The 27,612-nt window shown below is 60.8% G+C and overlaps 1 protein-coding gene across 2 annotated transcripts; it reads right to left on the bottom strand.

The window, feature by feature from the left end:
• Positions 1-943: 943 nt before the first annotated feature.
• PLXNB1 (plexin B1) lies at positions 944-26,818 on the bottom strand. Of its 2 annotated transcripts, none has more exons than XM_087824778.1 (38): positions 26,730-26,818; positions 22,494-22,546; positions 20,709-21,821; positions 19,725-19,907; positions 19,243-19,371; positions 19,025-19,125; positions 18,587-18,719; positions 17,948-18,104; positions 17,537-17,645; positions 17,342-17,450; positions 16,259-16,945; positions 15,931-16,053; positions 15,621-15,743; positions 15,116-15,209; positions 14,858-15,030; positions 14,548-14,699; positions 13,022-13,127; positions 12,700-12,836; positions 12,210-12,386; positions 11,821-11,992; positions 11,432-11,674; positions 10,526-10,690; positions 10,299-10,447; positions 9,538-9,638; positions 9,231-9,448; positions 8,966-9,144; positions 8,739-8,805; positions 8,360-8,506; positions 7,490-7,658; positions 7,110-7,213; positions 6,945-7,029; positions 6,558-6,730; positions 6,253-6,413; positions 6,021-6,168; positions 4,070-4,134; positions 3,851-3,926; positions 2,879-2,953; positions 944-1,670 (listed from the first exon to the last, which is right to left on the bottom strand). In XM_087824778.1, exons 3-38 carry the CDS (start codon positions 21,813-21,815, stop codon positions 1,566-1,568), a joined length of 6,402 nt encoding a protein of 2,133 aa, XP_087680904.1. In that variant the 5' UTR covers positions 21,816-21,821; positions 22,494-22,546; positions 26,730-26,818; the 3' UTR covers positions 944-1,565. The 2 variants fall into 2 exon arrangements, with proteins under 2 accessions (XP_087680904.1, XP_087680905.1); XM_087824779.1 differs by lacking the exon at positions 26,730-26,818 and adding an exon at positions 22,886-24,535.
• Between the last annotated feature and the right edge of the window lie 794 nt (positions 26,819-27,612).

The following is a 27,612-nucleotide window of genomic DNA, read 5'->3' as shown; positions in this document are numbered from 1 at the left end:
ATCAATGACTCATCATTGATGTTTCGATCTCTCCTTTCCTCTCTCTGAAATCAATAAAAATATCTTTTAAAAAAGAAAGAAATTTCTTTCAAACACCACAATCTCTGGTAAATGGAACTGGATAAAAACCATCATCCTTAATTAAGACGGAACACTTTAAAAGGAAGATCCATGACGCATTATCAATCAGCTAACCGGCAGTTTGGGGTCTGGGCTATGGGAGTAGGCAGAGCCACGGGGGAGAGCCTTGTGAAGACCCTGAGGGCCCCAGGCTGGCCTGGGTGGCCTCAGTCGAGGGACATCAATCCCCAGCCCTATAGACCCAGCCAGCAACATGAGACCCAGGAAGACAGCCTCGAAGCTCACCTCCAGCTACAGATCAGGAAAACCATACAAGGTGTCCTTCATGCAGGCAGACATTTGGGTTAGGAGCCCCCACCCAAGGTGCCTTGACTTAGAAGACAACCCAGAATCCAGGAGCCCCTTAGAACATCCCAGGCTGGGGGTGGGGCGGACCTCAGGAACAGGACCGTGGGAAAGGACCCAGTGAACCACTCTGCCTGTGCTGACTGCAATGATGCCATCCTTTCCCAGTCCCTTTCCAGACAAATGGCACACGAGTGGAGGAGTCAGAACACTCCAACTGCAGATAAGGCACCCCCCGGACACTGCAGACCCCGCCACCTCAGTCGCAGACCTCCCCAGTCCCGTCCTGGATGAGGCTCTCATTTCCTTCAGGGCATCTCTGACTCCAGCCAGCTCTGCCCCAGAGCTGGGGAGAGCCCAGCCAGCCCTGCAATCTGCAGCATTACTCGGGGCCATGAGACCTCCCCCAGGGTGCCAGTCCCACTACCTCTCCCACCACCCTGGGTGCCTGCCAGACACAGCTGGCACCCCCCTTCTAACTGAGGGGCTGGGTGGAGCCCACACATCAGACGCCACGCAGTGTGTTATCTTTTAATGAAGAGCTGGTCAGTGTGGCCACCACTCTCCCCACGGCCCCCCTGCAGCAGATGCCCATCACCACTGGCTGCCTCGGAGCCAGGGAGGCCCTAAGGCAGTCAACCCTTCTGAGGGGTCAGTTCACAGTGACCTAGAAAAGGTGTTCGTCTCTCGGACCTAGGATCGTGGCAGCAGCAAAGGCCGGAGGCGGCTAAACTGAGGTCGGGGCGGGTGGAGGGGAGGACAGGACAGCTGGGGCCCTTCTCCTTCCTCTTGGAGTCCCGAGAGATAAAGGCCGGTGTTCAGAAACAGTGCAGCCTCCCCCGCGGCTGGAGGCCCTTCCAGCCACTTTCTGGAAGCCCTTCGTACCGACTCCCCGCAGACTGACATCACAGAAAGCAGCCCACAGGGTCACTGGGCTCGGGGAGCAGGCGAGAGCCACCCCATCAGCCTCACAGCCGCAGGCCTGCGAGGCGAGTCCAGCAGGGCCCAGCCAGAGCCACCAGGAGACAGGGCCACCTTCACTAACTCTGCTGGTCAGGCACTACAGGCATCTACGAAGGCGGTCTCCCCGAGGCCCCAGGGCTGCCAGGTGGCGCCGAGGCGACGCAGGGCTCGCGGGCCTACAGGTCGGTGACCTTGTTTTCCACGGCCGCTGCGATCTGTTGCAGCCGGTAGCCCAGCTGCATCTTCTGGGCGGTGCCATCTTCCTCCAGAGCCGTGATGATCTGAAAGGCAGAGGCCACCCGTCAGGGACACCTCCTGGCCTTGTGGCAGACTTCAACAGCCTCCTCAGGGACGGGGGACAACCAGGGCACCCTCCCTACTTCCTGCGTGACCTCAGGGCCTCGCCAGTGGGAGGGCGGAACATGCAGTGGGTCCGGCTTTAAGGGCCAGTGAGGCGGGCACTGAAGCACTGAGCGCTCATGGTAACAGACACCCAGCTCCTCCGGGGGCATGTTTTCTGTGGAGGCCAGCCCCGCCTGCCACGCCAGCCTTCTCCCCACGCCCCCTGGAGGCCCTGCGACAGCCATCCTGCTCCCCCACCCACCAGGCAACAAGCATTTCCTGAATTCCCATGTGCCAGACGCTGGGCAAGGAGCAGGGACCCGACGACAACAGATGTGATCCTGCCCTTGTGGGGCTCGTGGGTGGGGAGACAGATTCTGACCACAAATGGGGGCCGCCACAGAGAGAACGGTGGGAACCAGGAGGGGCTTGCCCGCCGTGTCCCCTGCTTCCCCCACACCACGGCCCCCACCACTTGGAGCAAGCGCCTGGACTTCACACTGTGCGTCACTCCTTTTGTTAAAAGACTGTCTCACTCCAGGCCTGGGGCAGGCTCCTTATCTCTGAGCAGCACCGGCCATGTCCTGATGCCACCCAAACATCTGGGCAGACACTCAGGAGGCTGACTGATGGGCGCTCTGATCTTGAAGTCCAGCCCAAGAATCCCCCAGAAAGACAGCTGTGACCTCACTCACCCCTGGCCCTGTGCCTAGACCCTCCTCTCTGGCAGCCCATGCTGCCCAGCTGGGCCCGCAGCCACAGGGGTGGCCGTGCACCGTATGCTGCCACCCATAGGGTAGGCATCTGAGCAAGGCAAGGTCAGGGTGGGGATGGCAGCTGTGTGTCCCTCCCAACACATCCTATATACCATCTCCAGGCCCTGGCAGATCCCTAGCCACCCATCACCACCACCACACCTGGGAGCCCTGCAGAGGAGCCCGGGTGCTGGGTGGGGACAGGTAAGAGCACAGCCGATACCGGGAAGCATGTCTGAAGAGTGCTTCCAAGCCCAGAACCCAGCCCCTCCCCTACTCTGTGCCAGGGGGAGACCCGAAGGCCGCCCATGAGAATCACAGGGCCAGACACCCTCCCACATCCATCCCCCACCCCACCCCCACCCCCAGCCAGGGCCCAGGGTTCTGCCCACCTGGTCATAGTATTTGTTGATATACTTGTAGAGTTCATGTAAGGCCACTCGTGCCCCTAGGTCTCCAGAGTAGTTCTAGGGGGAACAGAAAGATGACAGAGGGGTGCCGCCAGCCACCAGAGGAGGCCTAGAACCCAGGGAAGGGGTGGGGGAGCAGGGGGCCTGGGAGGTGGAGGAAGGGACGAGCCCTGCAGTAGGAAGCAGAGCCCCTCTACAGACGGGGGATCCCAGGTCAGGCGTGCTCAACGAGGACAGGACAGGACGGGCCAAGGGGCCTCCTTGGTGGAGAGACCCCAGGTCTGCCTCTGTCCCTCTCGGGGCTCCGGCTGGGATGCTGTGTCATCCCAGGTGATTGTGGAGCCAAGAGGGAAAGATGCTCTGATCTCACTCAAGTCCTCCCTGCGCTCACACCCAGGCGCCTCCGTAGGGACACCTCGGGACAAAGGAGTGGATATCACCTAACTTGTGGAACTCTTATGGGGGTCAAACGAGAAGATAACCAAAGCACCTCACACAGAAACACCCCCAAATCATAGCTTCTGTTATTGCCAAGGCTGCGATCATCGCTTCAGAAACAGTTTATAAGTTCCTGGGGTTGGTGCTGGGCTGCTCAGGAGTAGGTGGAGCATGTCCACACCACCCGGGGAAGCGGAGCAACAGAAGGCCCACGAGGGCCAACACAGGGAGTCCGCACTGAGTCCCCATAACCTCGCCTCCCCAGGGCTGTGATCCACAGACCCGACCGAGGGATTCGGGCATCCCAGAACCCCGCTGAGTCAGGCGAGATGGCGGCTGTCGAGACAGGCCCCCTGCTGCTTGCTGATGAAATGTTGGGAGCTCTGGTCTTTTAAAGTGTCAACTGAAACATTCTGCTGAGGTCCCCAAAATTTCTCTGCAAAGCAGTGTGAAGGGGACGGGATCATCATGGCAAGAGGCCTGTGCTTAACCCAAGAAGCAGAAGGAGGGACGTACCCGGGACAGCTCAGCCAGGATGGAGTTCATCTCTTGATCACTGGCGGGGATGGTCTGTCTGATGTCTGCGTAGTACCTGCCAGAGATTGTGGAGACAGCAGCTGCTGGGAACACAAACCCACTCCTCACCCCCCCCGGGCCACCCCAGGACCTCAGCTGTAAATACCCGCCGATCTGTCCACCCTTGCCCCTCCAGGCCCTTCCCCTGCCCTCTCATACCTTTCCACCATCTGTTTATAACGGGGGATGTCCCGAGCATACAGAAGTTTGTTGATGGGGGAGTCCTGGGTGCCAGCAGGGGAAAGGGGAACGAAGGATGAGAGCCGTGAGCATGTTCAACCATCCCAACTTCCCCAGCACTGTTTCAGTTTTAAAAGCCCCAAGTCCCAGGCAACAGGGATGGCTGGTCACCCTAGCCCATCTCCTTCTGCAAGAACCTCCTCCATTCCCTCCCTTCCACTGAGCCCAGTCCCTGCCTTCGTCCCCTGGAGCTTCTCCTCAGGTTGCTCCAAGGTCATTTCTCAGTTTGAATGCCTGCACCTGGACCTACAGGGAACCTGGCATGCAGGGCAAGCAGAGGCCAGTGCTGTGTACAGCCCTTGCTGCTTTCCACGTGCTATCCATTCCCCATGTGATCATTCCAAAAATCACAAAACTGACCAGGAAATGAAGTCAACTGCCCAGGCCAACTCCCTCTCAAGTAGCTGAGCTGGGATTTGAAGCAAATCTCTGAAATCAGAGCCCACAGTTTTCACAACACCCAGACACATCCTCTCCCACTGAACTGAGGGCCACTCCCAGCTCGGCCCAGGGACTGTGGGCTCTGGGAAGCAGGCTTCCATTCTCTAGACCTGCTGCCTCATCCGGACGCTGCTGGGAGGCTGGGGTGAGACTGCGCTGCGCCCTCCTGACAGGAGCCCTGGGCCGAGGCAGGGTGCATCCCTTCTCTGTGGGAGACACCTGGCGCTCCTGGTTTGGATCATTCCTGAGCTACCCAGGAAGCATCTGAAGTTTTGCTGGGAAGGGGAGGCAGTGTGAAGATTGAAAAGAAAACCATAGCATGTACCATGGAGGTGGCCCCTGGGTCCTGCTGTGGCCCTGAGGTGTTTAGCTCATTGCAGGCAGAGCAAAAGTTCAAAAAGACTGCACTGGAGTGGAACTTTCCACTGTTCTTCACAGAGGTGTAGAGCTCTCTCTCTCAAGAGGTCAAAGGGTAACTTTGCCAGGGTCTGGACTAAGCAGAGCCCAGTCGTGGACCTGTGAGGGCCTTGCCTACTGGGTGACCTCATATAGGTCATGGGACTCTCTGGGCTCTGACTACAGTGACAACACAACCCCACCCTCTGTGCTACCAGACAGCCCTGAGAACTTCTCTCAGCTTCCCAGCTACCCTGGTCACACCTCCCTCCACGCCTGGCACGCCCCCAGGCTCTCCCTTCTGGTCTACATGGGGCAGGCAGACATCACCACGCTCAGAAACCAAATGCACCAGGCAGCCTGGAGCTGCCCTGCGATCGCAGAATCCATATCTCCGCCTGGAAACCGCCCAGTGGCCCCACCATCGCCTTGGGCTCACCTCCTCCAAGTCTGAGCTCACTCCAACCAGGAGCCCGGGGATCCCCCATGACCCCTCCATCTTCTTCATCCCCTACATCCAACCCACAGTGTCTGCCTGCCCTGTACCCTCTTGTCCACCTTGAACCTGGCCACTACTCATCCCAAGGACAGCCCAGCTTCCTCTGTGGACTTCAGGCTCCAGTCCACCCACTACACAACTGCCAGAAGGCTCCGCCTAACTCAAGTCTGACATCCACCCACCCCATCCCGTTTCTAGACCTCCAGTGGCTTCCATCACCCCCAGGGTAAGCCCTCACCTAGTGGTCCTGGCCTCCTGCCAACCCCACAGGCTGCACTGGCGGCCACGTCTTAACCCTGTGAATCAGCGCCAGCACCTGCCCTTGCTCTGCTTGAAGGATGAGGCACCTCCTAGGGAGCCAGGGACAAAGCCTGGCCTGGGGCCTGGAGGCACAGACCTGCCATAGCCCTCCTCCTTGACATTCTTGGGACAGCCTGGAATCTGTGTGTGTTATAGCACCGCCCACCCCTGGACCACTCTGCCCTGCCCCACCCATGACCTCCATGTCCCCCAACCCCAGCCCAGCCCACTCACCCGGCCCAGCTTGTGGTCCGCCAGGGTGCAGGCGTCCATGAAGGTCTGCGCGATGACCAGCAGCACCGCATCCATGTTATCAGACGTCTGCACGTCGAACACAAACTGCGGGTTTTTTATTATGTTGATCCAGAACCTCAGCGGCAAGCTGCGGGCGGGGCGGGCGGGGCCGTGAGCGAGCTGCAGAGGCAGGGGAGGCCCTGCGCACCCGGCCTGCGGGCCCCACTCCCACCTGTTGGTCTTCCAGATATGGACGGTGTCCTGGTCAGAGATGCCATGCTGCTGGGCCTGCTCATCCAGCAGGTCAAAGAAGTACTTCACAGCGAGGGGCACGGGGTGACTGGTGCTGAGAATCACCTGGAACAGGTCGTCCACAAACTTCTGCAGGGTGCCCTGCAGGGGGTGGGAAGCACAGGTGTGGTCAGCAAGGGGACCGGGACCTCAGCCCCAGACACATGGCACTAGTCCTGTGTGAGCCCCACACCACCCCCAATTCCCACAAGTGGATGTTGTTGCCCCAGCCCAGACCCCACCCACCTTCATGGACAGCAGGCGGGTCAGGTAGATCTCAGGAATGGCCTTGGCTCGCTCACGCTCCCCGCCCCGAAGGCTGCCCCTCCTCGGCCTGGGAGGCTCTGGCTCCTCGCTTGGCTTCACCAGGTGCCAGGGCCGGATGCCCCCCTCATCCACATCCTCCAGCATTGGCGTCCCTGTGCCAAGTCCCCACCACTTGTCACCCTTCATCAGGTGCCCCCTCCCTTGAGCTCTGGGGTTCTGCCAACTCCCAGAGGTGGGGGCACCTGGGGAAGGCGTTTTTGGGTGGAGTGAAAGTAGACATGAGCCCACCCTGAGGTCCAGAGTTCCCTTCCTCATGACTGCGCAAAGCAAGGGCAGAGGGCGGCGGTGGGGGTGGGAAGTACTCACTCTCTCCAGGCACATAATCCTGGTTTTCCCGAAGAACGTGCTTGGTGAGGCAGGGGACCAGGGCCACAGTTGCTCCATCTGGGACCTGCTGACCACAGCTGGTGACCCTCCACCAGCCACCCCCACCATACCCCTCACCCCTCCTCCAACTTCCACCCACCCCACCTTGTAATGCTGCAGCGTATTCAGGCGCCTCCACAGACCCTGGACCTCAGAAGTCACATCTTCGTCAGAAAGAATGAGATGCCCAGCCACGCCAGACCGCCACTCTGCAAGGGCAAGGTGGGGCTTGGACCAGGGCTTCCAGGACACCCTGGAACCTATTTCTTCCTCCACGGGGACATAGGCCCTCCAGCAGGGGCAGCCCCACCCATCCTCTCTGAAGACCAGGAGCAGGTGCCCCTCACCAGGTGAGAGGTCATCACTCTACAGCCCAGCTCTGCCCCCACCCGAACTGAGCGACAGCTGCCTGCAGAGCAGGTCCAGGACCAGCCCAGCCCAGCTCTGGCTCAGGTCCCCAAGCCACCCTTCCCCTCCGCTCTCACCAACATCCAAGGTGCGGGGGTCTGGGCGCTGGGCAATAGGCACTCCTTTGTAAAGCTGGTCCAGCATCTTCTCCTTGGCTTGGGAGATGGTGTCACAGTCCAGGACCTTCACGGGCACGCCCTGGGCGTCTCCTGCCCCGGGCCCCACAGCCAACAGCGCATTCAGGGTCTACACAGGACACATGGGAGCAGTCAGGGCTCATGCCACACGAAGGATGATGAAGACACAGGCCAAGGACAGGGACAACCCATGAGAAGCCATCAGCAGCTCCCTCCACTGTGGCCCCAGTACCTAGCACAGAGCTCTCGTAAATATCTATGGGGTATATGGTAAAAAATGAGTGAGCACAAGTCCCTCTTAACTTGGGTCCCCAGATTGCTGACTCAGCCGGTAAGGCTGAGGCACCTGAGGCTCATTCCCACCAGCCTAACAGACAAGCAGAGTTGGTGAAGCCTGACTGGGATTTTCCCAAAGGAACTCTGGGTAGGTCACTAAGGGGAAAGCAAACCCAGAGGGACATCTGCAGGGTGGCTCCCAGCCTGGTGGGCACATCACCCGGACAGGACAATGAGACCATGGCCAGGCGAACACTCAGGCCCTGGGCAGTAAGCACTGGGACTTGTCCCAGGCAGTGTGGGCTGCTCCCCAGACCTGGCTGTGGCCACTCTGACCCCCTCCCAAGCCTGAGGACCTTCTGAGACCCTATCCTCAGGATTCTGTCCTGCTAAGTTAGTCTAAAGGTCTCTTTCCCAGAGGTCCAGCTGGTTCTATCCCCAGGCACAGCCAGCCACAATCACACACGCTCACCTTCCTCACCCCACCGAGACTGACACTCCCGCGCACACACATACGCACACACACTCCCTCACCAGGGGACGGTACTCCACGTCCTCTCTGAGAAGGCGGTTGTCATTCAGGGTGTATTTGGCTTTGCCAGTCACGCTGTCCACTGGTCCCTTATCTACTTGATGCTTAATTCCACGGAAGAGCATGTACAGAGGTTCCCCTACTGCGTCCTGGGGGAGTGGCAGGCAGTTAGAGCCCCTGGGGCAGGTGACAGGCATGGGGCAGAGGTGTATGGGACACGACCCACGCTGGGGAAAGGGACCGGATGTAGGCTACAGGAGGCTTAAGGTGACTGAGGACATTCTGGGCAGGCATGCACAAGCTGCGCGGGGGCCAGTGGCTGCATGGTTTGGAGACTGCCCCTCCCTGAAGGGGAGCCCCATCCACCTCTGCCTTCCTCACCCTGACGAAAGTATAGAGGCAGATAGACATCCAGTTGGTGAGCAGCTTCTCTACCACGGTCTCTGTCCTGGGATGACAGGAAAGTGGGGCAGGGAGGCAGGGTCAGCAGGCGGGGCTGCAAGGCTCTCTATTCTGTAGACTCCCAGGTCCTGGAAGTCCTGACTCATCTCCTGGCTCCAGATGTGCAAAGCCACCTGGCCCCTACTGCTTCCAACACCCACACAGACCTGCGCAGCATCAGCTTGGGGTTCTTGGCCACATACTGGACCACCAGGTCACTGAGCAGGGTGCGGAGGATGTCCGTGAAGTACTCCAGCTTCCCATGCAGCGCCACGGTGAGCAGAGACGCCACATAGGCACGGTCCCGAGCTGAGAAGGTGCGCTGGCTCTCCAGGGTGTGGATGAACTGGGTGGGAGGGAGGGGCCGATTCAGAAACCTGGGGATGGAGAAGGGGTGGGGGAGCCAGGGTGGGGCCAGGGCAGGGCTGGCACCTTGGTGAGGAAGAGCTTGCTGTTGAGCAGGTTGGAGAGCTGCCCCAGCCCCTGCTCCACAGTAGGTCGCCTGCTCTCAGGCACACCCAAGTCCCGGTGCAAGGGTGACTCCTGGTGCCCAGGGAAGAAGATCCGCTCAGCGTACACCTTATAGTCAAGGAAGGGAATGCCGCTGCCCAGAAGGTCACTGGTGAGATCCGTCATCTCGGTCATAAGGTCTGTTGAGCAGAAGGGGCCAGGTTTGGGCGCTCAGCCCATGTGATGGCAGCAGGCTTAGGAGCCTGGGGACCCCTCTCTGCAGCCTTACCAGTGAACTCCTTCTTGCAGCGGTCCCGCACACTGCTCTCCAGGTTCTCCAGCTGGATCTGGACCTTCTTGTAGTCCCTCAAGGCCTGCTTGCTCTTCCTCCTGCTCAGTACCAAGGGCAGGACGAGAAAGGCTGGAGGAGGACGGAGCCCCTGCGGGTGCCACCTGGCCCAGGCCTGCCTAGGCAACAGTCGGACCCAGCCATGCCCAGCCAAGCCAAGGCCTAGCCCAAAATAATTTAGCCTGTCCCATCCCAGGCAATTCATACCCACCTATGTCTTGTCTAGCCCAGGACAATTTAGCACAACGATCAGCAAACTATAATCAGGCCAAATAACCATGACCTGTTTTTATAAATAAGACTTATTGGGGCCCCGGCCGGGTATCTCAGTGGTTAGAGCATCATCCTGCTATGCCGAGGTGGCAGGTTCAGTCTTGGGTCAGGGCACATATAAGAATCAACCAATGAATGCAGCAGTAAGTGGAACAGCAAATCAATGATTCTCTCTCCCTTCCTCTTTCTAAAGTCAATAAAAAATTTTTTAAAAACTTAAAGATCTGTTGGAACACAGCCATACTCATGTGTTTGCATACTGGTTATGGCTACTTTTACACTCTAATGGCAGAGCTGAGCAGTTGCCACTGAGACCACCTGACCCCAAAGAAGCCTAAAATATTTACTCTCTGGCCCTTTATAGGAAGTGTGTTGACACCTAGTCTAATCTGCCCCTTCCCAACCCAGCCACATCTGGTGGCACCCACCTGTACATGAGGACAATGATGATGACTGCCAGAGCCAGAAGAGAGGTGCCCACTCCCAAGCCCACCTGGGCTGCCATGGGAAAAGCCACGGGGCTCTCGCCATCATATTGCACATGGCCCAGGGAGAAGCGCAGGTTCCCCATCTGCACCTGCACGGGGAAGCCACCCATGAGCAAGGCTTCAGCACACGCCCAGTGCCTGGCCCAGCCCAGGGCCTGCCCACTGACCATGAACTCAGGCAGAGCATCAGGTGCCTCCTGGAGGGGCAAGGGCTGCTCCACAGGGGGCTCGCAGTACAGGTGGTGCCGGGTCAGCGTCTTCACCACACAGGGCCCGACTCCTATCATGGCCACAACCTCCTCCTTGGACATTGCAAGGTCCAGATTCTCACCCTGGAACACAGGTCACTGATCAGTCACTCAGAATCTGCCCTGGGGGGATGAGCTGGTGGCCACTCAGATCCTATCTCCCCAAATGTGGGAGGAATGGTCCTGAGACCCACTCCCAGGAGCAGGGCTGACGGTGCCTCAGCGCCTCTTCCCCTGTATGTGGGTGGCAGTCCCATGGGTGACTTCCAAGCTGCCAATCCCCGTCCCAACCCTGCTGTGCCTTTCCCTATCATTCTTTCTCAAGTCTTAACTTTACCAGAGCTAAAAGTCTAAAGACTAGAGAGTTATCCTAAATTGTGCCCACTTGCCTACCAAAGCCACAGCCCCTACTATGTCTGCTGGCTCCACTGGGTCGGTGATAATGGGTTGCCCACCTACTGCATGTGTAAGAACACATGCCAAGTGTGTGTCTGCATGAGTCAGGCTCTCAAATGGGCACCAGCCCAGGCAGCTACTGTGTGCCATGCCACCCACCTAATGTGTGTGCCAAGCCATTTACATATTGTCATTCAGATGCCTGCCATGGAGTATGTCAGGAGCCAGGCCCTGCCAGGCATCAGGCTAGGCACCCCCCGCCAGCCCCCTCAGCCCTCCCACATGAAGGGTGAGGCACCAGGTGCGTCCACTGGCCCTTGCTCTGCAGTCACCCCCCCTTCGGAGGTCACCCACCCCTCCACCACACAGCAATACTGTCCAGCCAAATGGAGGGTCCCGGGCACTGCCCCGTCTGAGCAGAAGCAGTACCTCCACAGAGAGCACGCTCCCGGGCTTGTGCCGGAACGGCGTGGTGGGGTCCTCAGGGTTGAGGGGTTGCAGAGTGGGGTCAGCCTCATAGGAGAAGGGGGTAGGGCTCAGCGTGGCGAAGTCAAAGACCAGGTTGTCGAGGATAAATTCCACCTGGACCCAGCGGTCCTCGGGCAGGCCCGGGAGGGCAGGCGTGCGGCACGTGATGAGCCGGGACGAGTTCACGCGGCAGGGCTCCTCAAACTGGGGGGGCGAGGGGAGGGTCAGCGGAGGGCTGCAGGAAGGGGCCCACAAGGGTGGCACCCACCACCCACGGTGTCCTCAGGGCGGGGGTGGGGTGGGGTGGGTGACAGCCCAGCACAGGCAGGGGATGCCCATGGGTGTCCTACTCGATGGCTGCCGCAGGAGGCTCCAGGGGAGCACACTGTCTCGGGGACCACGCGGCGCCTCCGCCCGAGCCCCTGGCCCGGCTGCAGTGCTCTTGGCGAGACAGTCACCCGGATTCTTGGTGTCTGTACCACATCCAAATTCTGGCCATGGACCTGTATCTCACGCCCTCCACTGCAACACAGCCCGTGAGCTACATATGACTGCAAGAACCAGGCTTTAAAGCACAGCCCAGCCTCAGCCAGGCTGGCTCAGCCCCAGCCTCAGCCCAAGGCCCTCTCCCCAGCAGCGTGAGTCCCAGCCCTCCCCCCCCAGCCCTACAAACCCCACGGGTACTGGACCTGCAGAGACCTCCCTCCCACACGCCACGCAGCCGGCCCCGACCCAGCACCTGAGGAAGCTCTTGGTGGGGCCTGCAGAGGTGACGTTGGGGTCTGACGTGTACTCAAACTGGCTGTGTTGAAGCTTCCGCTCAGCGGCCCCGAACAGCACAGCCACGGGGAGTACGGCAGGTGTGGGGTGTGGGCTGGTCTCACATCGCAGCTGCTCCGCCTGCTGGCCCTGCAGCCTGGGGAAGGGAGGCAGGGTGGGAGGTAGGCCAGGCTGCCCAGAGGGGCACGTGATGAGCTGGGAGGAGTCCACGTGGCAGGGGAAGGAGGGATGATTCCAGGACAGGGGACCCACTCAAGCCTCAGCTCACTTCCCTTCAGGGCTGACTGCCATCTCCGCGGGAGACCTGCAGGCTACACTCCCACGACAGCCCCAGCTTCGGGAGGGCCTGGCCACCTGATGGAGCAGACTTGGCCCTGGCCACCTCTGTTCTCCCCAGTATCCCACCCTGGAGTGCATGGACTTTTGCACAATGGGGAAGCGGCCCTCACAGGTGACAAGGCTGGTCTCCAACTACCACTCGGATGTCCTCCAGCCGCCCAGTCAGGAGCTTGGAGCCGTTCAGGGTTAGGCGGGTGCCCCCGGCTCTGGGGCCTCGTGAGGGGAAGATGGAATACACCTTTGGGTCCTGTGGAAAGGGGGACAGGGATAGACAGCCGGGCGTCAGGCCAGGAACAGAGGTGGGGGAGCCTGAGGGAGACAAAAAGGCCCTGGGCTGGGAAGTCTAGGAGGGCGAAACCAGATGGGCTGGGAGGAGCCACCAGAGGGGGTGGCCCATTGGCAGCTGGGGGGGGGGGATCAGCAGTCAGGCACCTGATAGGCAAAGTCGTGCTCTGAGACGCCATGTCCTCTTCCTGGCACCTCCACTGTCACAGTGCCTGCCACCTCCTCCCCGCTGGCCTCAGTGATGCACACGAGACTGTGGGCACGAGGAAGGCTGGAGTGCCAGGCGATACCAAGGGCCCCTCAGACCACCCAGGCTGCCCTCCCTGCCCCACTTGGTCAGGCAGTCTCCCCACTCCCACCCTCCATGAGACTGACAGAAGTCCTCTTGCTCTGGAGAGAACTACAGCGTTCCAGGAGGCTGGAATCTGGGAATTAACACTCCTGGTTTCAACCATTCAGGTCAAACCCGAGCCCCTAACAAGGAAGAATTTCTGTGTGGCACAGATTTACAAAAGAGCCCTGTAGGGCAGGTTGTGGGGCAAGCTGCTGAGCTAACGCATGCGCCTTGCTGGCCACCATCACGCATGCACAGCCCCACTCGCAAAGTGGTGGAAAGTTGATTTCCTCGTGGAAAAAAAAGTCCCTGAAAGCCTCTCATCAGGTCTGGGGATAAACATGAACGGAAAGTGAGCAATCTAAGAAAACACTGGGTCCTGGCCAGAAAACAGAAGCTCAGGGCAAATTCATTTGCACAATGTGAAGCCTGCAGTGGCTTAACTCCATGACACTGTTACGGTCACTGAGAAAACAGAACAAGCGATGTGTAAACTGCCCAGCAGAGGCTTCCGCCATAATACATTTTAATCACTTATAAACCACTTCAGTCTTGTGGTTCTAGAATCATTAACAGTCTAGACAGTCACCTAGAGTTCTCAGTCATAAACCATTTAGGGGAAACTATATGCTCTAGCAAAATCTTGTTTAAAACACAGATTTCCTGGCCCAACACTGGCCACAGATGCAGATCTCCACGCTGAGTCTAAGGATCTGCTCTGTGGTGGTTTGAGCAGGCTCCCAGGTAACTCTGTTATTCAGCTGGTTTGGGACTGATTGTGGATATCTCCTTGGGAGTGGCCCATGTATGCACTCTGGGGACCCTGCAACTCCCAGCCAGGTTAGTAGGAGCCAGAACCTCTGTAGGCCACGAGCCTGAGAAGGCAAAGGGGTCCCGGGACTGGATGGAGGATCCTGGCACTCAGCAGGTCCGCCGCAAACCTGCTCCTTAGAGAAGCCTGACCAGGACAGTGCTCAGGGAAGAAGGGTAGTCAGGGGAAAGGGCAGCCCCTGAGCACAGCTGTATGGGATCTGAAGATCCTGCTGCCACAACTATATCCATGGTCACCCTGAAACCTAGGCAGAGCCAGGGAGCAGAGTCACCTGTCAGCTCTAGGCAGTGACCAGGCCCTCGGCCTAGGAATGACCCAGCAGCAGCCCAGGTCAGGAAGCTGCAGGTCTGTGTGTGACAGCAACCCCAGCACTGAAGCATGGTGACCAGAACCAAGGAAAGAGGGACAGGGGAGGGCAGATGAGTATTGCGTGGGCGCCCCTGAGCAGGAAAGCCCACCATGGAGCCCACAGGGTATGCCATGCTCCAGTTGGTCCAGCCAGCTCACCTGCTGGAGACCTCGTATTCTTGAGCGTCTACCACACAGGGCACTCCAGCCACCCTGACCGTGTCCTGCACGTCCTGCACATGTTGGCCCAGGTTGGAGCCCCTGATGGTGACACGGGTGCCTCCGTCTACAGGCCCAGTCAGTGGCTCCACCTGTTCCAGGACAAGGACTGCTCACCTCTACCCACCTATTGACCCAGGCAGCATGGACAGACAGGCCCAGCCTCCCCTCTTTGGGACCCCGGACCCACAGCAGCCCACCCTCCCTCCAAGGGTCGCAGTGAGAGAGATGCGCCAGCGTTTCAACACACCGAGTGGATGAGCGGCGCAGGGCACTGGGTGGCCACAGCCTCAGCCTCACCACAGGTCTCCCGAGCCACGCACTGTGGACGTTCCCCCTTGCACCACACACAGCCATACTGGGGCATGGCAGTTTGGCAGTGGCTGCAGTCTCCGTGTCCCACAGAACAGTCATACAGTATCACTGGGGGAGGCAGAGACGGATGTGAGAGGCAGGCCTGGGAGAGCCCTGTCACCACCAGCAGCCCCAGCAGCCCCAAGCAGCTCACCGTGCAGCCCGTCTGCACTGTCTACACGCAGATGGCCGGCCCGGCGCAGAAACAGCCCCACACGGAGCTCGGGCTGCAGAGCCTCATAGCTGAGCTGGAGAAATAGGAGTGGGGTCAGAGTCTGGGGCTGGGGGAGGCAGCAGGCCTGGGGAGGGGGTGGACCAAAATGACTCATTATGGGAACACAAAGTCAGAGGTCAGGGTTGGGGTGCAGGGAACCCATGAGACCACAGAGTCAGAGGTCAGAACTACCAAGACCCCTCAGGGACACAGGGCCAGAGGTGAAGCTGGAGTGTAGGGACCTGGTAGGGCCACTGAGTGAGAGGTCAGAGCTGGGATACAGGGACCCTATGGGACACATGATGAGAGGTCAGAGATGGGGTGCCCAGACTCCCACGGGTCACAGGGTCAGAACCTGGGCTGGGATGAGTGCGGTGCAGCCACCTGTGGTTGGCCAGCCTGTGGCCAGGGCACCCATGCCCACCCAGGCACTTGAGATCTGCACCTGGTGCTGCTGGCACATGATGTGGCACCGGGTATCTGGAGGCAGCTCACACTCGATCTGGGCCGCAACCACCACCTCGCGGCCCTCTAGCTCCATCACACACTCATTGTCTCCCGGGCTGTCCTGAGGGCAGAAGACAAGGCTGTCGGGGCAGCTTCAGAAGCTGGGCCTGGGGAGCCCCGTAGGGACCCCAGCACAGCCCCTGGGTTGGGTCTGAGACCTGGGCCCATGCCCTCTTCCTGCTCCCCTGGACTTGTATATAGTTTGCCAACAGCCAAGGCCACGACACCTGCAAGCAGGACACACTCACCTGGAAGAGGCGCAGGTTCCTGCCCAGCAGCTGTACTTTCCGCTCCACGTGGACTGGCATCAGTGTGGAGCCCTGAACACTCTCCACACAGGGGCAGGAGTTTGCCCCCCACTTCACCTCTTCCTGCAGGCACCAAGAGCAAGGCAGGCTATGGAGGCCACCCTGTCGCCGCGGTCCTTTCCCACACAGAAGCCCAGGGGCCAGGCTGGCGTGGGGCTGCGGTCCCCACCCTGCCCTTTGATCCCTGCTGATGCAGAACCGCAAGGCGAGCAAGGGGCTGCACCCGCCCCAGTCCCCCCCCAGGCCTCCTTCCTGGGCTGGGCCTCACCAGCTCCCAGAGCCCGGGTGTGTCGTACTGGTAGTCAAGGCTGGACAGGAGAGTGAGGGGGGCGGGGGGGCCCTCGTGCTCGGCCGAGTCTCCATCACCTGAGAGGAGGGTGGAAGTGGAGAAGGCGGGCGTGTCACCCCCCGTCCACTCGTCAGCCTCGGGCAGCTCGCCGCCTTCTCTCATGAGCCAGTCCAGAGCGGGCTTCGTGGAGCCAGTGGCCCCTGGGAAAGTGGTGGCGGGAGCAGTGCTGGGGGGCTGGTCCAGGGGTGCCTCGGAGGGGAGGGCCTCAGGGCCAGGGTCTGCAGGGGCAGGGGGCAGTGCCACTGCATCTGAGGATGATGGGTGGGGGGCCAAGAGTTCCTCGGGTATAGCCGTGGGCTGGAAGTCAGTGAGAGCAGGGACAGTGGTTCCAGGTCTGTCCAGGGGGCTGGGAGGGAGGGGTTCCTCGTGGAGGGGTGACTCTGTGGAGGCTGAGGCAGGTGTGGGGCTGGGACCTCCCCATGGCCCTGAGGGGCTGAGCAGGGATGGCCTGGCCCCACGTAGGACATCTGAGGCTGTGGCTGAGGAGGGAGCCCCAGGGTCCACGGGAAGGGTGTCAGGAGCAGGGGTGGCCGTGGCCTTGGGGGCTGCAGGTGGGAAGGGGGTGGGTGCATCTTTGGCAGGAGAGGCTGGGGAGAGAAGCGGGCTCTGAGGGGGAGGCAGAGAAAGACAGGAGGGGCCACTCAGCAGGCGGGCGCGGGAGCAGGCAGCAGGCAGGCAAAGGATGTGTTAAGAGGAAAGGAGACCAAGGGAAAGAGAAACAAAAACAGCCCATTAATTCTCCAAAGGAGAGGAGGGGAGGGCAGGCTCCGGGCCTCTGTGCTGAGGTGGGGCACAAGGCCCAGACCTCCCTGCCGCTCAGCTACAAACGTCCTCTCCCGGACGGTGGGCAGCCTTCTCCAGTGAGTTGTCGCACACAGCAGCTCAGGTGCTCACGATGGAGCCTCACATGGGCAGGCAGGCACACAGACCCCGGGCCATCAGAGACATGCTTACCAGAGGACCCCAAACCCCCCATGTGGCCCAGCCCGGAGTCACGCTCACCTGTTGGCTGAACACCACTGGCCCGGAGTCACACGAGGCCTTGTGCGTGCACAGGTGCTGCCAGACGCACCAGTTACACCCCCAGCGGCTGCTCACACAGGCCTGGCACCTGCACAGAGCACAGCCATGGGGCACGGGCACCATGGAGGCATCACAGGGCAGCCCTGGGCCTGGGGGTCAGGGTGAGGGACTCACTGTGCAGACGGGTGGAGGTCAGTGACAGCCACACAGTCATAGAAGGAGAGGGGGGCTTTGGCAATCACGACAGAGCCAAACCTGAGCTCCACACTCACAGAAATGTGGTCTGCAAAGGGGGGGAGAGAGGGCCAGCGCTGAGGAGTGGGGAGGGATTTTCAGACCCCAAGCCAATGTCCCGAGGCCACATGGAGTGGGGTTAGCACCCAAATCTGGGAAGGGTACTCAGGGTTGGGGGATATAGTCCCCTGGGAACAAAATTGGGACTTTAGGGGCTTGAGGACTAGTGGGAGGACTCAGAGAAAGGTGTCCCTTCTGGGCTCTTGGCATGAATTCACACCTCACCCCAACCACACCCCTGGGAGGCAGGCAGGGCTCCCAGGCCCAGGGCTGGCCCCTTCTCTCACCCACCGGCTCCTCTCGGCAGTGCTGGGGTTTCACTCGGGGCTGGGGAGGGGCACATCACACCAGAGCTGGTCAGCAGGGCAGGACTCTGGTATTGCCCAAAGTGGCAGGAATATGACTCCCCAGGCCATAGTGGAGGTAGGTCAGGCACTGACAGGAAAACCTGCCGAGAGGACAGGACACGCTGTCAGAGACACTGGGCAGCAGATCAGGGCTTCTGCTTATGGGGCACCCAACACAGGCAAATGTCAGTGGCCACCAGCCCCTGGGCTTTCACGGAACCCTCTGGCCTGGTTACTAACAGAGAAAGCAAGGCCCCAAGAGAAGTGAACTGTGCAAGGCCCTGTGGTATTTAGTGCACCTGACACCAAATCTAAGGTGTTGCTGCCCGGCTTGTGTGGCTCAGCGGTTGAGCATCGACCTAGGATCCAGGAGATCGGGGTTCAATTCCCAATCAGGGCACATGCTCTGGTTGTGGGCTCGATCCCCAGTAGGGGATGTGCAGGAGGCAGCCAATCAATGACTCTCATCATTGGTGTTTCTATCTTTCTCCCTCTCTCTTCCTCTCTCTGAAATCAAGAGACATATTTAACAAAAAAAACGTGTCAACCCATGGCCAGGGATCCGCCTGCTCCGGTCATTCACCTCCCTCCTCTCCTCTCGGCTGATGTTGGCAGGACTCATGGCTGCCACGTGCAGACAGCCCAGCTCAGGCTGGAAGCTCCACAGCCATTGCTCTGGGCCCTGGCCCCTCGAGCACTCAGAACGGCGACTGCACCTAGGCAAGAATGGACAGTGTCAGGGCCACTGGAAGTTCATGGGGCAGGGACACCTACAGCCCTGGAGATCTGGGTAGTATCCTCAGCTGGGCTATGACACCAGGCTGGGTGTGCCCTGGCAAGGCACCGATACCCAGGGTAGCAGGATGGAGTGGGGGACTGGGGCATACAAGGGTCAGGGGGTCAGAGTCAAGGGTCAAGGACCAGGAATCCTGGACAGGGCAATGATGCAGGAGCACTGAGGGCATGAGGCTGGGGTTCGGGCTGGGGCTGGGGTTGGGTCGGGAGTCCGTGGAGTACTGACCTGCCAAGAAGCACACACCACCCACAGTATGGGTCCCTGTGAGCAAGACAAGATGCACAGTCCAGGTGCTGAGCACAGGAGGCCACAGGAACCTTGAGAAGCTGAGACAGCAAAGAGGACTTGAGGCCAGCCATCTAAACACTAGGGTTCATATGGGTCCCTGGCCCAGCCCAAGGCCCCTCCCAGCAGCCAGGCCCCAGCTCTCGCCTGGCACTCACTGTGCTCTGGGTCATGACATACAGGTGCTCGAAGGCCCCATCAAAGGTGAGGTCTCTGCTCACTGCAGACCCCTGCTGGATGCTCTGTGTGGAGTATGGGTGGCCATCACATCCTGGGCCCAAGTACACCTGAGATCAGAAACCATAAGGTCTGGGATGCAAGTCCATGGCCATAGGCCCAAGGTCCCCCTTCCCCCACAATGAAGCAATTTACAGGTAGATTTCCTCATAGGCAGTGCAGGTCACACCACCCAGCCCTGGGGGCAGAAGGGGGGATCAGAAGGGGTGGGGATCACAGTTAAACACAACCCAACCCTACGAAGAAGAGCCCAGGTCATCTCTCCCAACCTGGGGCTGGGGGCATGTCATGATGCCATATCCCAGGCCAAGGGGTCACAGGGGTAGCTCTGCCCAGGCTGGGTCCCCAGCAGCCTGTCCCCTCCAGACCTTGGGGCAGGGCCCAGTACTTCCTGTGGACTCACCCTGTGCAGCTGCCCTTGACTGTCACCCAGGAAAGCAATAGTGTGTCCATCCTCCATGGTGACTGCCACAGCTGTTAGCTGAACCCCTGGCCACTCTAGAATTGGCGTGGCTTCCAGGGGGACACGGCTGGCCATAGGGCTGGGTGTGTGGTCTGAGCCACAGGGATAAGCATCCAGGGTGTCCTGCAGGCAGCAGGAAGCACCAGTAAGGCCTTCCGTGGATAACCTCCCTGCCCCATCCTCCGGGACAACCCCATTGCCTTCCCTGGTTCGCTGCCAGTTCTCCATGAACAATTCTGTCTTTTCTGCTGGCCTCCTGGGAAAACCTCACCCCTGCCCCCAGGCTCTCTGCCAGCCCTCCCTGATAACATCTCCCACAGCCACATCCTTAACCCTGCCTTGGTGCCTTATCTCCAGCTGCCTCAGATAGTCTCCAGCAGCTCCTTCCTCCTCTTTTGATCCCCACCTGTCTGGGGCCCCACCTTTGCCCATCCCCGGCCTGGGAGCTGCTTCTTTCAGTGGATGCATAAGTTCAGCCTTTTCCTGAACCACTGTCCCCAAGACCACGCACCTGGGCCCCGCCACTTCTCATTGACTCAGTCCCACCATGTGCAGTTTCTTCCCTTTTTAAATCTATCCTGAGGCTAGAGTCAAACAATTCTCAACTTCACCTGCCCTCTTGCTCAAAAACCTGAAAGAACAGGTCCTACTAGGTGGCTGTCCCATACCCCAGAACCCCAAACACCCTGTCAATCCACTTAACACAAATGCCACCCCTTCGGCGCCCAGTCCAAGCCCACCCGATGGCTCTGTCCCCCTGAATGCCATGTAGGTACCCCTCCAGCACCCGGACACGAAGCAAGTAGCTCCCGTTGACCCGATCAGCCCCCACACCATCAGCAGCGCCCCTCGGGCTCCTGGGCAGCTGCTTGGCAGTGCGTGCCTGGCCCGCGGCCTCTGAGCCGGGTGGGCGCTGGGACTCACCACAGGCAGCTGTGCGCAGTCAGAATTGACGTCATACTCAATGTAGGCCACCTCGGCCCCGTCCTCGGTGCGGCCCTCCCGGGTGTAGCAGGCATCGCGGGTGACATTGGCAAGGCGGTCCACCTCGTCCAGAGGGAAGGCGCAGAGGGCGGAGGCCCCGGCTGCCCCCGCGGCCGCCGACGGGGGCCGGCCCACAGCGGGGGGAGCGGCCGAGGAGAAGGCTGCAAAGAGCACCTCCCCCCGGGCCACCTCCCTGGACGTGGCCACGGCTGCCGCCTGGATCAGCCCATAGCGGCCACCCTGGCAGGCCAGGGGCAGCTCCACGTAGGAGTAATAGTGCTGGTCCCGGAGGCACACACGGGACACGTAGGCGCGAAAGGCTCGAGACTGCGCCTGCAGGTCCCGCCGCAGGAACAGGAAGTAGGCGTTGGCCCCACGTGCGAAGGCGCTCACGAAGTGGTGGCTGTATTCCGAGAGGCGGCCCACGGCCAGCTTGGCCGTCTCCTCATAGGAGAAGGCAGCCTGGGGGTCCGGTGGCCGCAAGGCCCGGGTGGTGATGGGAGGGATGCCACCCCCCACCCCCTTGCTGGTGTATCCCCGCCCCACGAACAGGAGGGGCTCCCCAGCTAAGCCCTGGGCCACCAGTCCCACTGTGCTGACCTCAGGGTCATTGGCAGCCACATACTGGGTGTCCCCGGGCCGCTCTGGCCGCAGCAGCAGCTGCTCAAGCTGCCCCAAGCCCCGCTGCTCACAGATGCCCTGGTGCACACTCCCGCACACCACCAGGGCCTCTGGGCTCACCAGGAGCAGCTGGTTCAGGTTGTTGGTGGGCTGGGCCTGAGGGCACTCATCGGGCACCACAGGCGGCAGGCAGTCCCTGCTATCTAGCACAGGGCCAGTGGGCACAGTGGCCTCCAGTTGTAGCCCCGGGCTTAGCTGGAACAGGAAGTTAGTGGCCCCCAGGTAGATGGTGCCAGAGGTGGGATCCCGTGCCAGGTGCTGCAAATGTGTGCCATTGGGAGTGAAAGCAGCCGGTGGAGGGGGCTGGAGGGTAAGGACCCACCCGGCCCAGAGCGCCTGGAGAAGAGCTGGGCCGAGGGCAGGCATGGTCACCTGGCAGGAAGAGAGGTGGAGCAGGGCTCATGTGGCCACCTGAGTAACATGGGGTCTCTGGTGAGGGATAGGGCTATGCCATTGCCAAAATGCCTCTCCTAACCTTTGGGGGGGGGGGATGAGCAGAGGCACTGTGGGCCAGGACCACATACTACTAGCAAGAGATCAGGAGATCTTTCCTGGAAACTTCAACACTGCACGCTCTCTGCAAGCACTATTCTCTCAGGAGACCTTGACCCCACCCTCACCCTGCACTGTCCTGTGTCACCCACCACAGGGTTCGAGAGGGGCTAGAGGGGCAAAGACGTGGGAAACATCCCATCCCCCTGGACCAGAGCCTAGAAGGGGCAGGAGAGAGTAAGTGATGGGAAGGACGGGCACAGAGCCCAGGAGGGGCGGCCCCTCTTCACAGATGTCAGTCTCCTGGGCAGAAGGAGGGAGGGTACAGCCCCAAGGGCCACTCGCATGTTAGGGCAAGGCAAGAATTGGAGGAAGGGCCTTTCAGGCAGGAATCCAGAAGGGTAAGAAGCACAGAACCAAAGGGCTGGAGAGGAGAGCGAGGTTCAGGCCACCAGGGAGGAGGCCTGAAGGACTGGACCCCACCCTGGAGAACTCCCAGTAGAGGTGGGAGTCACACTACTCCCAGAGGCCTAGGGGTGAGGTCAGGCTCACCTGGCAGGGCCGGCTGGGTCAGGAGACAACAGCATGACCTGTGTAGGAGTCACCTAGCCAGGGAGAAAGCAGAGCATGAAGCTGGGCATGTGGAGGCAGCATAGAGGTACCCCCTTCCCCCTGCCCAGCCTGTTGGTGGAACTGGGCCCAGCCTGGCCCTCGGCCACCAAACATTCCACAGGGGACGCCTCCTCAGAGCCCACACAGGGAGGGGGAGGGCAGCGGAACCAGGAACCCTTAGGGCCTGGGAAAGGGCAGCTAGGAAGGACTGGCAGGGCTCAGTTGGGCACCCAGCACAGCCCTGTCCCCCTGCAGCCCCTTCTCCCTTCTTGGCACTCTCCCATTCCACCCTCTGTCCAAACTCCACCCCATCAAGGCACCCAGGTACATACCTCCATAGAGGCCAGGGGCTGTCTTAGTCCAAACTGCCACAGCACACAAGCAGACACATGCTCACACACACAGAGAAGCATACATACCACCAGATGCTTGCACACATCCATGTGCAAGCACACAGGTGCTTACACACACAGACACATGCAGATACAATCTGTACACAAAGAAACACAGGCAGACACACCACTCACACTTAGCCACCTGCACAAAGACACATCCACAGAGAGCACGTTCTTACACAGAAACACACACAGCGTACAAACACGCACTTTGCACAGGCATATGTCACACCCACATACCAAAGATACACACCTCCACTCACATTCAGACACCCCCATACAGACTCATGCACACTTCCCTGCTTTGAGCTCTAAGTCCTAAAAGGCTATGGAAGCCAGGCATCTCTTGCTATTTCCTCTCCAGCAGGTCAAAGCACAGCCAGGATCTCGTGTGGAGAAGGGGGGGGGAGGGTCCTAAGGCCTGCTGGGACCAGGAAACCACGGCAACACCATCTTTCCCAGGCGCAGTGGTCCCCAGACAGGAGAACCAAGGTTGGTGAAATGCTGGGACAGGTCGTACACCACTGACCATGAAACACTTCCTCTACTTGCCTGTGCCCAGGCCACGTTGCCCAGCCCCTCCTGCCACCCAGCTGCCAGTCTGCCTGTGGGAGAGCTTCCCTCAGGCCAGGTCAGCTCCTCCCACGGCATGTCCCTGAGGCTGCCCCAGAGTGAGCGGGGCTGGGCCAAAGGCTCAAAGGACGGTCCAGCAGCCCAGTGGGAGCCGTGGCCACAGCCTGGCTGGGCACTGCTCCCAAAATAGCTTGGGGGTTTCCATTTTTAGTGTGCAGAGAACAGGGCAGCTCTATGGGAGCAGGAACAAGGCTGCCTCTGTTTGTCACCCAAGGGGGTGGGGGAAGGGGGCAGCAGGGAGAGTCATGAACCCGGCCAGAAGCCCAGGACTGTGGCAAAGACAGACTTCCCAGGAGCCCCCCACCTTGTTTCCAAGGGTTAAGGGAAGAGAGTTTCTTGCTCCAGGAAGACAGGGTGTGCCTGAGGATGGGTAGAGGCCACGTCCTGTACTTGGTTACTGCTCTCTCCCCTCCTGCCACCTCCTGCTCAGGGATGTGCCTGGGGCAGAGGGTCCATAGTTAGACCAACATTGAATCCTTTATTCCCTTACAAACATTTGCTCAGAGCCTTCTGTGTGCCAAGGTTCTCCAGCCCTCAAGGGGCAGCAACCAAGACACTCCCCAAATGTAAAATCACAACTGGGTGGCCCAGAGGAAGATGGGCAGGGATCAGAACAGCTCCTGGTGGGGCCACAGAGGAGGCTGGAGGCTGACCCTCTGGGAAAAGCGGCAGGCTTCTTCCATCACTGAAATGATCACTGAAACGGGGCCTAGAACCCCTCCCCTTTCCCCTCTTACCACGGGTGGGGGAGGAGGGAAAGGACAGTGACAATTTCTCCTCCTCGTTGGGCACTCCTATTTCACTTAAACTCCGCCACAGGCCACAGAGCAGCCTCCAGCCCTTTGTCAATCCTACTTCTCAGGATCTCCAAGCAGAATAGGAGCATATCCCTCCTGTCCCCCTGGTGTCTCTGGGGCACCCTAGGGCCTGTGATAAAGGTCGAACCCCTCCAGCCCCAGCCCTCTCCTATCATATGCCAGCGCTCTCCCACGCATGCTCCTCATGCCTCACCCGTAGGCTATTGCGCTCCACCCTGACATCGCGGCTGCTCCCACTGCCTGGAATGCCCACTCCACCTCTATCCCATTAACTCCACTCCCAACCATCCCCCCCGCCCCCGGGAGCCTTCCCTGTCCACCTAGGCTGCTGAGTCCACTCCGTGTGGTGGCTCTGCAGCTCTGCCTTGGGCCAAATGGGAAACAAGACTGCTCTGACCATTAAACATGCTGTGGTGTATGCCCGGGATTAGTGACACCAACCAAGGCCACTTTTCACCCTGATCCACCCTCCCACTCAACTTGAAGCTCCTGGAAGGCAGGGAGTGTGGCTTTTGATTCAGAGGCCCCAGCAACTGGGACAGGGCAGGTAGCACAAAGCAGGTGCTCCTTGTAAGAACAACCCCCATTTCATAGCCAAGGAAACCCAGCCCGTAGGGAAGATATGGGGCTCTCTGAGCTACTTGGCCTCTCAGAGGACAAGGTGTGAGCCCCACTTTCATTAATGAGCAGGCCAGAGCCAACTGAAAAGGACGGTTTGGAGCCAGGCCTCATGTTCCCAACTTGCATAGCCAGGATCTCCTGCCCACTCCGCAGATCTCTGGCCCCACCCAGGATCACAGCCAAAGCCTCACTCTACCTGTGCCCAGGCCCGGCCTGAGGTCTCTTCTGGCCCAGCTTTCTCTGGACCTCTGCGGCAGGGCCCAAGGCTGCCTAATTTCTATCTGCAAAGAGCAAGCACCTCCTGGGCCCTTCCAGGGCTGTCCTCACCAAGGAAAGGGGCTCACGACTCTGCCCTTGCTCACTTGGAGAAGGGTCATACCCAGCTCTCATTTCGGACTCCTGGACATTACTGGGAAACTGGCCTTTCCTTTCCTGGCTCCCGCCGGGTTCCCTGGGTCCACCAGGGAGAAGAGTTACTCATTGACAGAGCTGTAGTGCACACTGCTCGCCCTGCCGCCTGTGTGTTGGCGTGGGGTGGGAGGACCCACCATTTACCGGGCACCCACGAGGGCTCCAGAACCGCCTGTGTACCGAAAAGGGGGTCCCCCTCCGCAGATGCGTGGCGGGAGGTGCCCAGTCCGCATGTGTCGGTTCACCGAGCGCAGCCTGCACGGCTGTTGCTACGAGGCGGGAAGCCGCGACCTCCCCATCAGCTCTCCCCCGACCTTCCTCCCTCCTCTCCGGGCCGCGGGCAGGGACCCCACCAGTGGTCTCGGGAGGGCGGGGAAGGGGCCGGCCGGCGCGGGCGGAGGCGGCCGCGGCGAGGAGGGGGCGCGGAGGAGCAGCTCCACCTCCTCCGTCTCCCAATCGCGTTACAGGCGGAGCCGCCAGAGTTTCCCTTCGCGCGGAGAAGTGTGGTCCCAACTTTCAGGACCCAAGCTGCCCACCACTCACCGGGGTGCCCCTGCCCCGCGGGATCGAGGCCCCAGGCCCTTCCCGCGGGGGGCCCGCCGCCGCGCCGGGTCCCCACCACCCCGGCCCCCGGCCCGCACTCACCACCCGGCCGGGCCCCGCGGGACGAGCGCGCGGAGGCGGGCTCCGGCCGCTCCGGGCTCGGGATCTGCGCGCGGCGACCTCGCTGCGCCCCCCCCGCCCCCCGGAGGTGGGTCTGGCGGAGCCGCAGCTGTTACCCGGAGACCGAGGGGCGGAAAACTGCGCCCGCCGCCCGCCCCTCCCGCCGCGGCGCTGCCACCGCCGGGAACAAAAGAGACAAAGCCGCGTCGGCCCGGCCGGCTCCGCTCCTTCCCCCCGCGCCCGCCGGGCCGCCCTCCCCCCGCCCGCCACCCAGGCCAGGCCGGAAGCAGCCGACCGAGCCGGGCGCGCGCCCCGAGCGGCCCGGGACCCCGCATTCTATCCCCCGCAGGCTGCGCACTTGCCGAGGGCCCCCGGTGGGGGGCTGGCTGCACCCGGAGGTAGCCACGGCCGCCGCGATCGCGGCGGTGGCGGGGACTGGAGCGCTGCACGCGGGCCGCCCCACCCCGCCCCGCCCCGCCCGGCCTCACCTGCGCGCCCCGACGGAGCTGGAATCGGGAGCCCTCCCGGGGTGGGAGGGGCCGGGCGGGGGTCGCGCCTCGCGCTCCCAGGTGTGGGCGCAGCGCGCGCCCGGCCTCTTCCCGCGGGCCAGCGCTGGGGGCGACCCGCGCGCTCACCTGCTCCGCCCGCTCGCTAGCCACCGCCTCCGCGCCGCGGTGTCCCCAGCCTCCGCCTCCACTTCCAGTACCGGGCTCCGGGGTCGGCCTCCTCCAACTGTTTACCTGAACTCCGGGCGCCTCGTCTCTCCCACCTCGCCCGGTCCTGCCCACCGCCCAGGACTCCCCACAAGGCAACCCCTCCTTCCGGCCCCCACCTCGGGCTGTGCGGGAAGAGCGCAGGCATTGGGGCTGGGGCTGGGTTTACGCCATCGCTAAGCCAAGTAACCTGACCCCCGCCACCCACCACACACACGCACCGGCAAGTGGAGGTGACACCACACCTAGCCCGGCTTTGAAAGGAGGGCACGTCGGCTGCAAAAGTACACAAGCAAGGGCGCATTTCCTTCTTTATATCCCGGGTCTGTACTTGGACACACCCCAAGCTGAGAAGCTTTCGGCAAGTCTAAACTCCCTCGCTAGCAAATACCTGGACTTTCCGAGGGAGGAACCGCTGGGCAGAAGGGTTCTCTCTCCAGAGGCCCATTTGTGCCCCCTGCTGGGCCCTTCTCATCCTGGCCGGCCCATTGCAAACTCCAGCGAGGACCTGGCCCATCCTGTTACAACTTTTGGAAGACTGGCTCAAGGCCATTGGGATGGCCTCCTTGGAGGCAAAATTTGTCACATACACACACATCATCCTGGAAGCCCCCAGGGCCTCCACAAGTCAGGGGGAGCCTCAACCAGAAAGTCCAGGTCATCCACACTGACTGCTACCCAGAGAGTTAACAACACCAGCCACCGACACCCTCTTCCTACCTGCCAACCCCCATCAAGTCTGCCTCCACTCTAATCTACCCAACTCTGCCTTCCAAATTCTCCCTACCCAACTCCTCAGGTCACT

Source organism: Miniopterus natalensis, chromosome 15, assembly GCF_054644295.1.
Source record: "Miniopterus natalensis isolate mMinNat1 chromosome 15, mMinNat1.hap1, whole genome shotgun sequence".
Lineage (NCBI taxonomy): Eukaryota > Metazoa > Chordata > Mammalia > Chiroptera > Miniopteridae > Miniopterus > Miniopterus natalensis.
This window is presented reverse-complemented; position numbering and strand designations above follow the sequence as displayed.

Excerpts from the sequence above, each read along its gene's own strand:
- PLXNB1 (XM_087824778.1), bottom strand. The coding sequence starts at position 21,815 with ATGCCTGCCCTCGGCCCAGCTCTTCTCCAGGCGCTCTGGGCCGGGTGG. Across the intron at positions 18,105-18,586 it reads GCCGAGAGGAGAGGAGGGAG|GTTTTCCTGTCAGTGCCTGA; the intron begins GTGAATGACCGG and ends TCCTCTCGGCAG. Across the intron at positions 4,135-6,020 it reads CGGACCACAAGCTGGGCCGG|GACTCCCCCATCAACAAACT; the intron begins GTGAGTGGGCTG and ends GCTGGCACCCAG.